At 43.4% G+C, this 16,639-nt stretch overlaps 1 protein-coding gene across 3 annotated transcripts in view; it reads left to right on the plus strand.

Moving 5' to 3' along the window:
* The window catches only part of fto (FTO alpha-ketoglutarate dependent dioxygenase), a 154,359-nt gene that overhangs the window by 36,266 nt on the left and 101,454 nt on the right, over positions 1-16,639 (plus strand). For all 3 annotated transcript variants that reach the window (XM_061745874.1, XM_061745884.1, XM_061745895.1), the window contains exons 6-7: positions 352-495; positions 9,881-10,000. In XM_061745874.1, the coding sequence (XP_061601858.1) occupies positions 352-495; positions 9,881-10,000 (264 nt within the window). The remainder of the gene's footprint in view (positions 1-351; positions 496-9,880; positions 10,001-16,639) is intronic.

A 16,639-nucleotide genomic window follows, 5' to 3' on the forward strand; every position in this document is an offset into this window, starting at 1 on the left:
CAATAGCTTTACATATATATATATATATATATATATATATATATATATATATATATATATATATACATTGTGTGTATATACATTGTGTGTATATATATATATATATATATATATATATATATATATATATATATATATATATATATATATATATATATATATATAACCTACTGTTGATTTTTAAGTGTTGTAGTCATCATACGTTTTCAGACTTTTTCTAAGTTTAGTAATAAAACTAAACAAAACTAAACTAAATATAATTTTAGTTTTTTTAAGTAAAATAAACCTTTTGATGCACAAACATACGGCCCCCTTGTACACTTGTGTCCTGGTCTGTCTCGTCCCCACCAGTGCTCCAGCGGGACCCTGACCTACATCCAGTCCCGGTGCCGGGAGGCCTTGTCCAACCTGCGCACCGACGCTGAGACGGGCTCCCACAGCCTGCTGGTCCTGCAGCCCAGAACGCTACAGAACTGTGAGGAGATACACAATGAGGTGGGGAGCTCACACGCATCTGTGTGTGTCTCTGTGTGAAGCATATCGTACTTTACTCGGTCATCATGGTCGTGTGTAGGCGAAATGGTCGTCAGATATTTCTATGGCACCGATCAGCCTGCATATGTGTTTACATCAGTAATCTTCTTGATTTTGTTAATAATGCAGCAGAGCTGAAGGGCACACACCCAAACAGCTCTTGGAAATACTTCTTAGAGTGTCGTAACAGGAGGCTTGGGCCGCACCGGAAAGTAGAACACGTACCAGAAGAGTTTGCGCCGCAGCACGCCAGTCTTTGAAAGTTTGAATATGTTCATCTGTGATCATGAACCTCCCTGACACTCTCCGAGCTGTCCTGATGCCGTAATCCTCACCCATCTGGTACCCCAAGGAGGTTAAAAACAACCTAGAACCATCTGCAAATATGATGATGATTTAATCCAGACAGCATCACAGAAATTGTAGAATACATAGACGGCATCATCTGCAAATAACGCGGATAAACATCAAACTAAGTAATCTAAGTAATGATTGTATCAGAGCTAGCATGTATTCGTGCCTTTTCCCATCATATGGATTTACACACCTGTAATGTTTGTAAATCCAGAGCGCATAAACACATTGCAACCATTTTGTCGACTTACGATCACGCAGGATTAAAATGATCCGGGGACCTGCGGCGATTTGTAATAATCATGGAGGACGTCTGTGTTTTTAATCCCGTCCGAATGCGCCACGTCTGTGATTTGTAAAATAAAAATTCCACCGCAAATTACCTACCCTGTTTCAGGGATCACAGAGGTCATGAGGCGATTTTAATCCCGTCCGAATGCACATGTCAGTAATTCAATGATGTGCTGGCTGGATTCTGTAAAAAAGAAGAAATAAAACAACCTCTCGTTGCCTTTTCTGCCTCTTTCCCGACATAATTTTGGCATTTGCGGCCCAGAGTGAGATATTATGTTACAACATCAGCCTATATCCAGTCCATATAGTGAAATGATCTGATATTTTTAGCTGATAAACATACAGAAATGAATCAACGTTAAGCTTCACACAGAGAGGTATGAAACAAGAAGTCCAGATCAGCAGGACGAGGAGCTGATGACACGTGTGGCCGCATCACGATGTAAGAAACTTTTATCCTTCATCAAGCTCAAAGCCTCTCTCACATCGCAAAACTTTTAAGGCTTCGACGAAAACCTTGGACCCGGTTTCATTTAACATTGAGTTTACTGTTACCATGGAAACTGATAGGCCATGTCGTCACTGTAATCTTAACTCTGGACTGCCTGATCAGATGTTTCTAACTCAAAATTTAAAGTTAATTTTAAATAAAAGGTAATAATTCAATATAATGCAGTGCTTTGACGTCACTTACTGCGGGTTCAGGGGTAATGTTAGTCCAGAGTGAACAGGACAATGGTCTAATAATTCTTTTAGCGGAAGCTCAGTCGAGATAACGATATAATATTACATCCCTTGTTTAGATTGACTGTGAGACAAGTTAAACCTACGACCTGCATAGTTTAACAAACAACACATAACATTTACATATATTTGGGCAAGGTTTTATCCATCAGATGAGTAAGATATCCTGTAGACCTGAGGTCTGTTCCAACTGTCAGCTCCTTTAAATCAGGGTTAAAAACTTACTAACTTACTTACTTAAAAATTAAACTTACCTGCTGTATTCTACTGCCCTTATTTTTAACACCGTGTGCTTTTTATTATTTTACTTCTTTTCTTATCATCTTATTCTTAATCTTTTCAATCTTATTTGTTATTTACTGTCTAATTTTGTCTTGCTGCTTTTAATGTCAATGTAAAGCACTTTCAATTACATTGTGTTGAATTGTGCTATATAAATAAATTTGCCTTGCCTTGCTTTGCCTAAGAAAAAGAGTAATTGCAAGAGCTGATTAACAGAGACACGTACGGTATGAATGCTATTTAACTCTGATTTGTTTCCATCTTCTCTGCATCAGGAGAATAGCAAGCCCTGCTGGGAGTAGTCTGATGTGAGGTTAAAAGGGCTGTAAATGGCAAAATGGGAGCTTGCCAGCTTCCCAGCCCATACTTACCTTGTTTTTTTTGTTCTGCTCAGGGAAATGCCTACAGTAAAAACTCCAGGTTGTTCTCATTTGTCTTGGTCCGTGATGGATCGCAACGCAATAGCCTCTCCATATGTTTTCTAAAGATGGAGTCATGCCACTTTCCCCTCCCACAGCCCTTTTTTCGTACAGAACAATGAGAGATGGTGGTTTGGGGGGGGACTAGGGGATGGAGCGAGGTCGAAAAAGACGATCTTGAGGGCTACCGGCCTACTGTGTTAGTTTGCCGCAGGCCAAAAGTTAATATAGGATCTCACCTTTCTCCGTTCACACTGTGCCTAAAGTGCACATCATTGCCGATGCCAAGAGCCAGGGCCCCCCTCAGCAGGATGCCGTGACAGATGAGTCTGACGTAAGGTTGTTTAAAGGTTGTAGACTATATTAATTATTCAATACCATCAAAAAAAGAAAAAAGGAAAAAAAAAAAAAGGGGGCCGTCTGTGTTGGGAGGACTGCTATGCTAGTCGAGCTACAAACACCTGCTATTTGGCTGCAGAGCGCCGCAGGATTACCGAGCGTAGGCCCTCACCAGGAGGGCGAGGCGGGTCTATTCAGGAGAACGCTGTGCTATTTATACGTGAGCCGCTGTCTGAACGTCCGCGCGAGTGCTTAAGTTGGGAGGGGTCTCCTCTCACGGGGGGCGCTGGCGCTACCTGGCTCTCTCCATGATCGATGTAGCCATTTGTTTGGCGTGGCCCACGAGAGCAGAACACCCACTTAAATGATGTATTGTTAGTGGAGTTATTTATGATGGCAGCCTGCTTTGGCGCTCGGCGGGTTCATATTGCGCGGGTCGTGTTTGACATGGATGGCTGAGGAGTGAACAAGCCGGAGACATGCAGGCAGCCTGACCTGGGCTGCAGCTTTTGGACCTTTGCTTAAAAAGTAAAAAAAAAAAGAGGAAAAAAAAGTTTGACATTTGTAGGAGGATGTGGGCGGGGCCTGATGATAATGATGATGATGATGATGAAGTGGGGTAGGGCTGGGCGATATATCGAGATTTTAATATATATCGATATATTTTCAAACACGATATGGTACGAGACAATATCGTTTATATCGATTTAAAAAAAAAAAATGTTTTTTTTTTTACATTTTTTTTTTTTATGATTTTGATATAGCTTATTTTGTGACAAATTGACTTGAATGTTTTATTTGAGATTTGCACAAATGTTTTGTTATTTGCACAACTGTCAACCTCAGTGGAAAAGTCTGCCTGTTACTGTCTACATTGTATTAATTACAGTGTATTTTAATTTAATTGTTATGCAGGAAAGGGATATTTGTTTTATTTTATTCAAGAAGCATTTTTATTCTATATATGCAGGCAGTTTATTTTTTATATCATTTGTTTTATACATTTTGATATTGTGCAGACCTCTGTTAATAACGGGACCTGTGTGACATTTGGCACGAGGCTTTGTATTAAAACTGACTGTTTTTTAAGGGTTTGCCTCAGAAAAAAATGAAGCTAACAGAGATGCTATGCTATAATGCTTTGGGGGAAACCCCAATTAAGGCACAGAAAAAATAACGAGATATATATCGAGTATCGCCATTCAGCTAGAAAATATCGAGATATGACTTTTGTGGCACTTTTCCACTAGTATCAGTTCAGCCCGGCACGGCTCGGCGCGGCTTTACACGGTTCCACACATGTGTTTTCGCACTGCCAGGGGAGAAGCGGGCAGGTTTGGGTGAAGCTGCTGTGACGTACTCGATTGCGCAACCGCTTTATTCATGTCGGCGCTGATGAGAAATCAGCTGGAGCCGGGAGCGGCTGAGAGTAAAACAGCCCGTCTACATCGCTTTTTTAATTTTTTCTCGACAGCCACCAGGTTCATGAACATCTGCACCTCAGAGTTGGATCACCAAACAGACGTTTTGCGCTTTATAATAAAATCGCCGCGAGTCCCCTCGCGCTGACTCCATGGATCGGCTGACTCCCGCTTCCTGATTCAAACGTCTGCCGGCCCCGCCCCCCGACCAATCAGAGGCGTGGAGGGTGGTGACGTCAGAAATAGTCCCTGCTCAGACCGCTTTCAGAACCTCACTGAAATGGTTACAGAAAAAGGTACCGGCTTGGAGCGGCTCTACTCGTCTCAGCCCTAGTGCGAAAGCGCAAAACGGGTAGAACCGAGCTAAACTGATACTAATGCAAAAGCGCCATTGGTCCATATCGCCCAGCCCTAAAGTGGGGGGTCAGCTGTCAGCATTTGGGGGTGGATGTGGTGTCTGCTTGATGTAGGGGCCTAAAAAGAAACCGATAAAGAAATTTAAGACAAAGAAAAAGAAGTTTCCTCCACCTTGCTAATTGCAGCTCCCCTCACTGTGTTTTCTTTAATCTTACCTGCTGTCCTCATCAACGGCGTTGTCTAACACAACATCGCCACGCAGGCCCCCCCCACGTGCATATTTGCCTTTGAAATGCTAATCCCAGACACAAATGTCTTGTCTCATTTAAAGCCACTGCTTCACTTCCCAGGTGGGTGTGTGACAGTGTGCCCTGAGGGATCCCCTCGATGCCACCCCCCCCCCTCTCCTTCTCTCTCTCTTTCTCAGAGTAAACATTGATGGGAGGGACAAGGTTTTCCCACATGTTCTAGCAGAAAGTAAACTGTGCCGGAGCAGGTGTGTGTGACCTTCCAGTGTCCTGTTTTCAGGGCCAAAATTCCTCCCTCCAGACGCTCGGGTCTTTGTTTGGCTTTGAAACACTCTTCCTGAGGGGCTTAGCTTGGCAATATCATTGTAATCTTATAAATCACTCCTGAAAACAGTTTTTTCCCCCTTTTCTTTTTTTTTTTTTTTACCAGCAGATCACTGTTGTGTACCAATGTATTTGTTATTTCTGCTGTATCTACCACTTTTTCCAGCCTTTAATAGGAACCCTGGCTATTAAGACATGTAGGTCTTAAAAGATAAATGTTGGTATCAATTATAACAATGTGATATAAAAAACCTCGTTGATGTCTTCGTTTTTATAAAATTTGAAAATATAATTTAACATGTAGGTCGCCATTGTTGTTTACATTCTGGGTAGTGACGTCAGACGGTGGCTCCTGCTAGCCCCCGTCCACTGTTTTGACACCCAGAAACAGATGAAAACACAGCTAAACAGGTGACGGCGCACCAGAAACACAGATCAAAACACAGCTAAACATTAAGGTGACGGCGCACCTACAAAAAAGTAAAAAAAAAAAAAAAAAGTGCCGCACCATACAGCATGAACTACAAAAACACCATAAAACTCAGATAGACTAACCGACCACACGTTTCAACTAGCAGATAGCCGATGCTACAATAAAAACCCCAGCCAGATCTGGCGTCATTAAATTAAATAAAGATGTTCTTGCCTATTTGACGCGAAGTCTGCGCCTCCCGTTTCGTCAAAGTCCAGGGCCAGTCCCCTCAGCCTCTGGTCTGTCATCACCCAGCACCGAAGCCGGTTTTAGGGGGGAGAGGGGTGGGCTATGCCCACCCAAACGTGCCTCCTGCCGACTGGCGTCTTCATCCCGGCGGCGGCTAGAGCGGATGGCGGTGCGCTGCAGGCTCAAAGCCCCGGCTACGCCGTCTACGGCGTAGGCTACGCAGGCTACGGCGTAGCCGACGCCGTCTATGCCGTAGGCTACGCCGTCTACGCAGGAGCCTACGCCGTTGACGCCGTAGATTAATGCACTGGTAAGATGCGCACAACATTGATCATTTTTGCAGATCTCCCGTGCATCACAGAACCTTGATCCAGTTTGCCTGAACCGAGACGTCTTATGGGCTCCCTCGTCAGCCTCCACGGCCGGGAGAGTGCTGTTCATCTATGTTTTAGATACCTGTCCCAGTTAAACTAACGCGGCTTATCTTCCCAGAGCCACCGCTCTACGTCATCGCCCCCAGAATGCATTGCGCAAGTAAAACATGGCGCCTCCCGCAGGTCAAAATATGTGATAAACATTGTAGATTTTTAAAGCAATTAGATTATTTTATGTGTTTCTAACAACATATTTTAGTATAAGAGAACAATTGTGGCTAATTAGGGACTACATGTCTTAATAGCCAGGGTTCCTTTTAAGACCTCGCTCCTTGTCCTGCAGGTTTATTTATAGCGGCTTCATAAAAGGGAGAATATTTTCCCAGCCACAAATGTGTTTCGTCTCAAAGTCTGGAAAAATGATTCACCTTTGACATTTGCTTGTGTTCTTTCAATATCAAATGAATCAACTTGTGAATATCATCGGCATAAGACTGGTAATATAGTTTAGTTTTGATGACAGTCACTCTGAGGATGGAAATACAGCCAGTTATTCTGGATGATGTGAGAGGAGGCTGGGATAGGTAAAGGATGGCAGGGTAGGATTGATCCCGCTCTCATCAGCTCTCACCTCAGGGCTCCGGCCTGGAAATTGATTGGACCCGCTAAGGGAATAATATGAAGAAGAAAAAGTCTCATTAAAAGAGGAAAAAAAAGAGGCTTTAACTCCGGAGCTGCCATGGTGGGTGGCCCTCCGACTAATGTGGAGCTAATGTGTAGTTGGTGTGTCCATCACCTGGAGAGATGACAGGGCCTGCCGCAGGGGAGTCACCAGTTCCCCTCTCGCTGCCCCCTTGCCATCTCAGAGAAAAACTAGCCATAACAATCGCTCTCTTTTCCGTGCTGACTTTCGATCTATCTGCCCGCATACAGTAGGTGGCATTTAGTCAGAGTTCCCCCGCTTGGCACCTCTCAGTTGGGTGGCCGGACTCCAAATACCAACTAGCAGAGCTCCTCGGTGGCTTTAGACGGCCCGCTTTGTGGCTGCCAGTGGCCCGCGCAGCGGGGGACGGTCCGCCATGTCAGCTCAAAGCAGAGACACAGGTTGGATTCTTCTCACCAAAGGACAGGCAGACAATCAGAGAGATAGAAGGAGGGACAGACTGAGAGAAAAGGACGTCCGATATTGGCTCTTGTGGCTTTGTTGTGTGTTTGAGCTGTAATGATCGAAGGGGAGTGGATTTGGAGTGTGTTGAAGGGGCCATAAAGGATGACATTTCTTTGAAGGGAGGGTTGTATGGAGTGACTGAGAGGCTGCTGAGCAGTGCCACTGGCTGTGTATTTTCCCTGACATGCCACAGTCCTTGCATGTCATCCCCGCTGTGATCAGAGCCTTTGGGGAGTAAATGGCAGGATGATTCTGTGCATAGCTTCTGAAAGCAGACAGGCCTCACTCCGCTTGTTTGTTTGAATAATTCTTGGCCTTTGTTGTCTCCTCGGGTGATTGGTGGAAGCTGACTTGCCACATCTCACAGAGCAATGATCACCAGAAAATGTCAACATCTGTATTTCATGCACATAGATTATTTAGTTAGGTACTTTTTTATATAGTCTGGATGTTGGAACTTCTGTCGGGTTTTTTCGACCGCAAGAGATGCAGCGATTGCACTTTTCTTAAAGATCTGACCCACTGATACTGATTTTGACCGATTCTGATTCTCTCTTTAGAAACTATAATCAGCTGGTAACAGTATTTGTGACATCAGCTCCTGTGAATGATAACAGACACTATTGGCTTTATTGTTTTGCTTTGTTTTTGCTCCCTTTTAGCTTTAGCATGCTCAGCTGGGTGATGCTGTTGATGCTCTTGCAAGTGTTGGATTCACTTTGTTATATTGTGGTAGTTGTTTTTCTTCCATGGCCTATTTTAACCTTAAAAAAACCCTGCAAAGTGTATGCAGCTTGTTCATGTTTATTAGGTAAAGTATGACGTGATGTGTGTCGGTTGATCAGAGCTTTGCACCTTAGAGTTATTTACATAGAAACGGTGCTGAATCACCAGATCTATATTCACGAGATGCGTCAGCGAACCAAAGAGGCAAATGTGCTTAGATTATAGAAATTACATTTTTCATTTCATTCTTAAAGAGAATTAATGTGCTCAGGCCTTATTTAGACTATTTGTAAGTTCTGAACTAAAAAGGCTCCGCCGCTAACGCTCTGTTAGAACAGTAAACATCGTTGTTCGGAGAAAACAAACAGTCGCGCTCTTTCTTCCGTTTGATACCCCGTCCTATTGTGTGCGGCGACACTTTGAGCCGCGTGGTTGTCTACGGTAAACTAAAGTGGGCTGTGCATTGTGTTGGGTGGATGATGCTTTGTAGGACATTTTGGGGGAGGGCAACTCGGCGTCTCATGCTTATGTCGGCGGCGTTCTGAGTAATCTTTGACACGCACAAACTCACGCGGCAGTTTTTACTCAGAGACATTAACAAAGCCACTTCTTGCAGGGCGCAAACACACTAACGCACAAACACGACGCGGGCGCAAACTCACAAACGCGCACTTGGAACAGCTACACCTGGCTACGTGAAGCATCCTTGGGAGGATTAAATCAGCACTTCAAACGAGCAGGAAACAAAAACCCTCCCAGCGGAGGAGAGGGGGAGCAGCTTCGCCGCAGACCCTGTCAGCTCCAGACGGAGCAGGAGAGGAGGGGAAAACGGGAAGAGAGCGGGGAGAGCAGGAAGAGGGTGGAGCTTTCAGGTGTGCTGACTGGAAGGTGTGGGTGAATGTTTTTTATTTGGTCCGAGGTTTTTGGGAGCGTTACTGTTCTCAAAGTGATGGCCAATGTTCAAGTTGTCATTTGTGCACTTTCAATCATTGACATTTTAGGTGACATTTAGGAAAAAGGAGTATAATATTCTATATACGGTATCTATGATCATTTTGATTTGATTTGATTTTCATTTGTCTCAAACATGCACAAGCATAAAACAAACGGTATATATAATAATATAAAAAAATACCACATTACGATGAAGTGCAAGTTCGAGAAGGAGCTGAAGGAAGCAAAGCTTATCAAGTTCAGCCCCCCCTTATATTGTCATATAGTATATAATACAATTATATTTAAAATACAATTACATATACATATATATACACATATATAGACATACGTATACATACATAAACACATACATACACACCTATACATATACACATCCATTTACACACACATACATTCATACATACTTACATACACACACAGATACGGACACACATTCATACAAATTTCAGTTCCATAAGAATATTCATAATCCATAAATCAATGCAATCTAAAAAAAATCAGAACATTTAACTTTAATATGAATGAATATAAATAAAACCCACATTACAAACATGCTAACTAAATAAAATCCTGTCTAATCCAGTCCCTATCATTCATATCAAAGTATTCTGTCTCCTTATTTCATCAAACGCTTCGTGTGATGGTTTGAAACAGCCGTCTCTGTTTGTGCTCGTCCAGGTGGAGTTTGAGTGGCTGCGGCAGTACTGGTTTCAGGGACACCGCTACGCCCGTTTCTGCAGCTGGTGGAGCGGACCGATGGAGCAGCTGGAGAAGGACTGGAGGCTCATGGAGACCATGGTAGGATAACTCTCACACACAGCCTAGAACCAAAGCCTAAAAAGGTTTCGGTTTCGTGCACCAAACTGTTTTTTTTTGTTTTTTTTCCAGTTTTATTCAAATAGAAAATAACTTTTTGGTATCTGTTTGCAAAGTTCTTTTGTGCAGAAGCCTGAGTGCCCATGGCGTTAATAAATGCACAAGCCTCCACTGCAGAGGAAAACACCTACAACTTTTATCATATTGTTAAGTTTGGTCAAAGTGTCAAAGGTTCAATAGCAATAATTCAGTTAGATCGGGCCCGAGGCTAGTTCATGCAGCGATGAGCCTGATAGATGCAGTCAGGACTGCAAAGGACCTCAGATATATACATGACCTTAGTGTAAGGTACTGTATACATGTAAATTGTATCTGTAATATTAAAAATATCAGCAAATTCCCTCCTTTTCAAAATCTTTTAGACTAATAAAGAGGTAGAAAACTATTCTTTAGAGCTCACCGACAACAGGCTTTATATTTCTGTCCTTTCATCATTGCATAATAGATACTTTCACCTTTGAAAATGCCCAGCATGCCTCAGCTTTTATCCCTCGGCGATCTGCTGTCTGCTTCTCAGAAGTGAGGGTGTGTTTAAACCAACCAGTTGGGTTGTCTGACTTCTTGCTACGCTGCATCATTAAGGACGTGTCACGCGTTTAATTGCAGCCCTGCAGAAGTGGCCGTGCAGCTATTACTTAGACACCGCTGTAAAGGAATTACATAGTAATGTCAGACTCATAATTAAGTCACCTTTCTACACGGCTCTGTTCTGAATGTTCAGTAAATATGGCAGCACGCACGCACACACACACACACACACACACACACACACACACACACACACACACACACACACACACACAGACCAGATACATGCTTGACTGATGTTTATATATGTATGTATGTATGTATGTATGTGTGTGTGTGTACTGTATATATGAATGTATGCGTGTGTTTGCATGTATATTCAAAGTCCCGGCAGTGGTAACAGCAGGGGGCACTCTTGCATCACTGAAGTGCCAGAGGTTTGGTGGTAGGACCTGTGCAGCGCTCTCTGCCTGCTCCTCGCTCTCTGCCTCTCCGCCACTCCTGCTGTCTCTGGGAGCTCTCTGTCTCTGTCAGTGTCGAGCGCTGAGCAGTAATCACATCTAATGCTCAAGCGGGGATAAAGACAGGGGCTGGAGGAAAACAGCGCCGCTGCTGCCGACATTGCTCGGCTCCAGTTGTAGTCTCTCTCTCTCTCCCTCTCTCTCTCCCTCCCTCTCTCCCTCCCTCTCTCTCTCTCTCCTGCACAGTGGAGCAGCCTGGCAGAGAGTGGACGGGAGGGAGGACGGGTGGGGGGGGGGGCAGTTTAGTCGATAGCGGCTAAACTCATCTGGAGCTCCATCTCTGGGCCCACGTGAAGTGTATGATTCGGACCCATATTTAGAAAAGGTTAGCAGAGAAACGTCTCTGTCTTCCTGATGGAAAAGCCAAGCATCTCCACTCCCCTCTGTTTTTATTTCTCTTTGTGTCCAAATGTGACTTTCTTTTCATTCAGTGCAAACTTGGCAACAGTGTTGATGCAACGCAACAAATAATACCGTATATGATCCTTTTTTTTTTCTTTTTTTTCACAAGTAAAAGGGTAGGAGTGACTAATAATAAGTGTGTAAGACATGCCGGTATGTAACAATGAAATTATGAGTATGTTTTTTTTAATATCTCATGTGTGTTTGAGATATTGAATAGCTGTGTGTTTATTTGAAAATTACCTAACTAACTTGATTAAATTCTTGGGCAAGAAATCGAGTGATTCACGATGTCAGATCACAGAAAAGCAAGCACGTCTCGTGCAGAAATTCAGATTGAACCGATGCAAAAAATAATACAGCAGTGAGCGCAGGAAGGGAATCACTGTTGTGATGAAAGACAACATTATTGCTGTTGCTAGCAATATTTGCATACATGTATCGACCTCTGATATGCTGATGAAAAGCAGCTCATTGATGTGACTTATAGATCTTTCTTTTGGGGCATTTGATAACCGTGGCTTTTTTCTGCCGTTAGATTAAAACACATTTCTCTAAATTACTTTGAGTTATTTAAATTACGCGGGTTCCCTGTGCAGTTCTTTATTACATATATTTTACATTTTGAAGCTGGAAATTGACAGCTCGCTGCAATTTAGGGAAACACAAGTGACCTCGTGTGTGCAGATGATGTTTACCATTCATTTATTTTGATATTTCTGTTGCCAGTGGAGTATATTTGATATGGTGTTATTTTTATTTATGTATTTATTTATTTATATATATATATATATTTTTTTTTTGTGGGTAAAATCTGATATCAGCGTGGGTATTTTAAAATAACAAATATATGTCTATTTAAATAGGCTTTATAAAATGACAGTCTATTGTTTTATACACTGTGCAATAAAAATGCCTATTGTTTCATCCTTCTAAAATAGGAATACAAACCGCCAGGCTCTCTCCCTTTATTGTCATATTTAGCAACAGTGTTGTGGGATGCTCTGGCCTGCATATGCGTTTGTTAGTCTGTGTGAAGAATATTGCAATATGGGGGGGACGAGCTCCTGTTTATAGATACCGTCTCTCCCTGGGGCTTCCTCCCTGCTCCTCAGCCTGTTGTCATGCAAATGTTCATCCTTCCATTTGAATGACATTCTGATAAAATACATAAATAAATATATAAAGACCGGAAACAAAACAAGTCCACTTGCTGGCTTCGCCTCTTCCCCGGTACCCCGCGACTTTTATGCGGTTCGGGTTCCTGAATAACCGGGGAAGTGCGCCCCACGTGAATGTACAGCGAAAAGAAGGATGATGTGTGTGTGACCGTGTAAAGGTAAAGGTGAGGAAAGGTTGTTTGTGGAGGTTGGAAGCGGGGCATTGACGGAAAGGTTTTACATTCCCTTGTGATCCGGGGCGCTGACGTCCGTTTAGACGGGCCCGCCTCCGAGCCTGGCGTTCCCCCAGGACTGCGCTATCGTGGCTATCATACAATACTGACATTTCCTTAAACTAGCAACAATGAATCTTCTGTCTGAGTGACAATAGACAAAGAATCTTGGCTTTATGCATAATATTTTAAATATCGGTGTGGTATTTTTTTCTTTATCTTTCTCCTTTTCACTGTGGGGGAGAAGCGACAGTGAGCCCATGTGCACATCTCCTTTTCTCCCCCTTGTCCTCTGAGTGTGTGTGTGTGTGTGTGTGTGTGTGTGTGTTTGCGTGTACGTGTGAGCCATTGATGTTAATGTATGCACTCGGCGTGACTTTAATTGATTTAGCAGCTCTGCTTGCACAGTACAGCTTTTTCCCTAATTTGTCACTTTCCTGACTTCTGTGGCTGCTCATCTCACAACTTCAAAAGCCAGCGGATGCAAAGACATTTCAGTGCACTCCGTCGTCGTCGTCGTCGTCGTCTTCTTCTTCCTCTCCTCTCTCTCTCTCTCTTTGTGTTCTTTCTTTCTCTTGTTCTCTCCCTCTCTCGCTCACGCTATCTCACTGTATCTCTGCCTCTTTCTGGCGCTATCTCCCTCATTTGACAGGAGAACGTGCCTCGTAGATGGAAGTCTTTTTAACACATATCAAGGAAATTAATCTACTTTCATAATAAACGGGATCCACTCAGTTGAATACATTTGTATACTTCAAGATGTACAAAACAGGAAGTGGTATCGAGGCCATGTCTTCCTCTGCTTCATTCACCCGGGCTGTCAGTCCCTGTTTTCCGACGGTTTGGTCACACACACAGAGACGGGTATATACTACGTGCACACTTCTTTTCCCTCCTCGTGTGACAAAATTTCCTCTCGCTGATTTATAACTGAAGATTCCTTTTCTTTTCTCCCCCCCGTTTTTGTTTTTTTTCTTCTTTCGCATGCACGCCTGCTCGTGCATTTGTGCAGAGATGCGCTCAGTGACCATTTCATCTTCTCCCCTCGCTGTAATAACGGTCCTCGGAAATAATCTGGACCGCTGAGGAGGGTGGCGCTGCAATCATCGGCGGCCCGGCCCGGCCCGGTCGCCATCGAGAGCCGATTAGGTTATTGAGCAAACGTGCTGGAGGAGGAGGGATGGGAGCCAGGGAGCTGCAGGGAGAGTCTGTGGAGTCAGGAGCAGAGAGTGGCAGAAGGATTGTGTGTGTGTGTGTGTGTGCATGTTGCGGGGTGATGTGGTGAGGTGGGGGGTCAATGTAAATGTTATTGCTGTGTGAGCTCATTTGATCAAAGTCCTGGAAAGGTTAAGCGAATCCAATCTGGTTTTGTATGGCAGAGTGGAGACACAGGCACTGGGGAAGAAACCCCCAGGACGGAGAATGGATTATCATATTGGCGCTGGAGTAGCAGGGGCCTCCGACGGACAGTTTACTCTCCCCATAATGCGTTTAGACAGCAATTGGCCTTAATAACCTTTATTGACTTCAGCGGGTCAGTGCCAAGAATCTAATTATCAAAGTGTATCAATTTCGTTGGAGTTTAGAGTTGCACCGCTCAAAATAATTATTTTAAGGTCGGGCCGGGGCAATTAATCCCCTCTCCACTTATTTGATGGCTTTGTAAAACATTATAAATGTTATGGTTTCCTGTTGTGCGTTTCACTGTAAATAATCTCAGGGAGTCTCTTTTTTTTGTGTGTTTTTTTTCTCCTGGCGGGGCGATATTGGGACGGGGCGGGCTGTTCTGGCCCAGGTGAGGCAAACAGGCAGCCTGTTCTCAAAGCTCAACCGTGTTGCAGATGTTTACCAGCAGTCATTTTTCTCTTTCGCTCTGTATTTTACGTGCGCGGTTGGGCAGAGTTATATACCCACTTTATATGCACACATGGAACCCAGATTAATTATAAGTGTGAACTAAGCAATAAAGTGTTTAAAGACCATTTTTATTGCTCATTATGAAGCCATTTATTATCTCTTACATTAAATCACACTGTGTTTATGTATTGTATTGTTTTGTTTTGCATTTAAAGCTCCATACGGTCTAAATAGGCTTATGCATTTATTATATTCTGATTCTTTTCGGTTCTTTTGCGCATGCAGCGTGTGACTTACATGTGTCGGTGTGCACAGATTTTGGGGTCTTTATGTGTCTGTGCAGCGTGGCCACAGTGTGCATGTGGAAATGTGCAGCTGCACAGTAGTTTATCCTTCATTGGCAGTCAATATGTGCTATTACCTGGATGGGAGCAGCTGTTTTTCCTTATCGCGCTACATAGACGAGCGGCCTAATCCACAAGTTCATTATTACACGGCCTTGTTTACCCGAAGCTGTATTTTAGCTCTCTATTTAGACAGAGCTGTATAAAAAAGAAATTACTCAATGATTATTGTTATTATTCATTTGAAGAGGAAATATATAGCTGATAATACATTTAACATCACGCGGCAGCTTGTGTTTGGAAATATAAAATGAAAAGAAAGCAGGAAGAGACACGGAGAGACAGAGCAGGAAAGAGAGAGGGGAGAAAATGTGGCGGTGCAAAGGTATTTGCAATTCTCTTTGAAGTCCCTATTCAACAGGGTAAGCTGAATTTTCGGCGGTGCCTGATAGTGTTTCTGCGTAAATGCTTAAACCCCTTTAGAGAATTTTCATGGGCAGATACGCGGTGGCTTGAAGGGAGCGTTTATGTTACCTGGAGCCAATGCAGCCCGCAGCTTTGTACCTAAAGATGTTCACTAGTGTTGAATGGAATCCCTCTGAGGTTTGTCTGGGACCGAATCTCACTGCAACATCGCTGTAAGCCGGAGAAGGGATGAAGAAAAAAAAAAGAAAAAAGAAAGAGCTCTGAACAGGTTTAACCCTGTCGGTCTGTTGCTGGGCTCTGCATTTATATACATGAATGAAGGGAAACGTGGACGAACGGAAGCACACGGACGGACACGCTTAGCTCTGTTAGGAAAAGTTAAAAAATGGAACAGTTAGGGCTTAAACCGCCATTAAAACAGTCCTTTTCTGCCGTTTAGCATGAGTTTATAGTGTTTCACAGTGTACTTCTGTTAGTGAAGTAAACCTGCCACCAAGTCCTGATCTCCTCATCTTTAGATTATTACCAGCATATAGCTCATTGTACCAAAACCTTTTAATCGGAGGTGAATCTCTTCATTTCCTTAAACCTCATGAGAGCAGAACCGAGCAGACTTGTTTCCCCGCCGAGGACGACTGACATCATAATGTTCCCGAGGAGTTTGGCCATCGTTGACTGCGTGTGACAGAGAGGAAGACTGGAATAAAGCAGTTGTTTGGCCGTTATTGACGGCGGTTTGGCTAATTCACTTTGTCTGTGGATTGTGATGTTGACAGTGTTTTTACTCTGTCGGTCGGCTTCCAAGACAGCTTGTCTTCCAAGAAAACAAATGAGCACTTTACAGAGACTGATCTGCCTTATCCGCTTAACAGCACCCTCAATCCCTGCATTTATTTATTTACTTATTTATTTACTTACCTCTGTATGGATTTGGTTTGATTTCTCCCCCTCTATTGCCCCTCAATCCACCCTCCTCCTCTTTCCTCTCCTCATCCTTGGCCCCGATCAGCAAGATAAGCCTTCAGAGGAGGGGAGATAACATCCATTAAAGTGGTAAAGAGGAATTATGGGGCAGCTCAGATTAATCACT

This window comes from Cololabis saira, chromosome 2 (genome assembly GCF_033807715.1).
Source record: "Cololabis saira isolate AMF1-May2022 chromosome 2, fColSai1.1, whole genome shotgun sequence".
Classification (NCBI taxonomy): domain Eukaryota; kingdom Metazoa; phylum Chordata; class Actinopteri; order Beloniformes; family Belonidae; genus Cololabis; species Cololabis saira.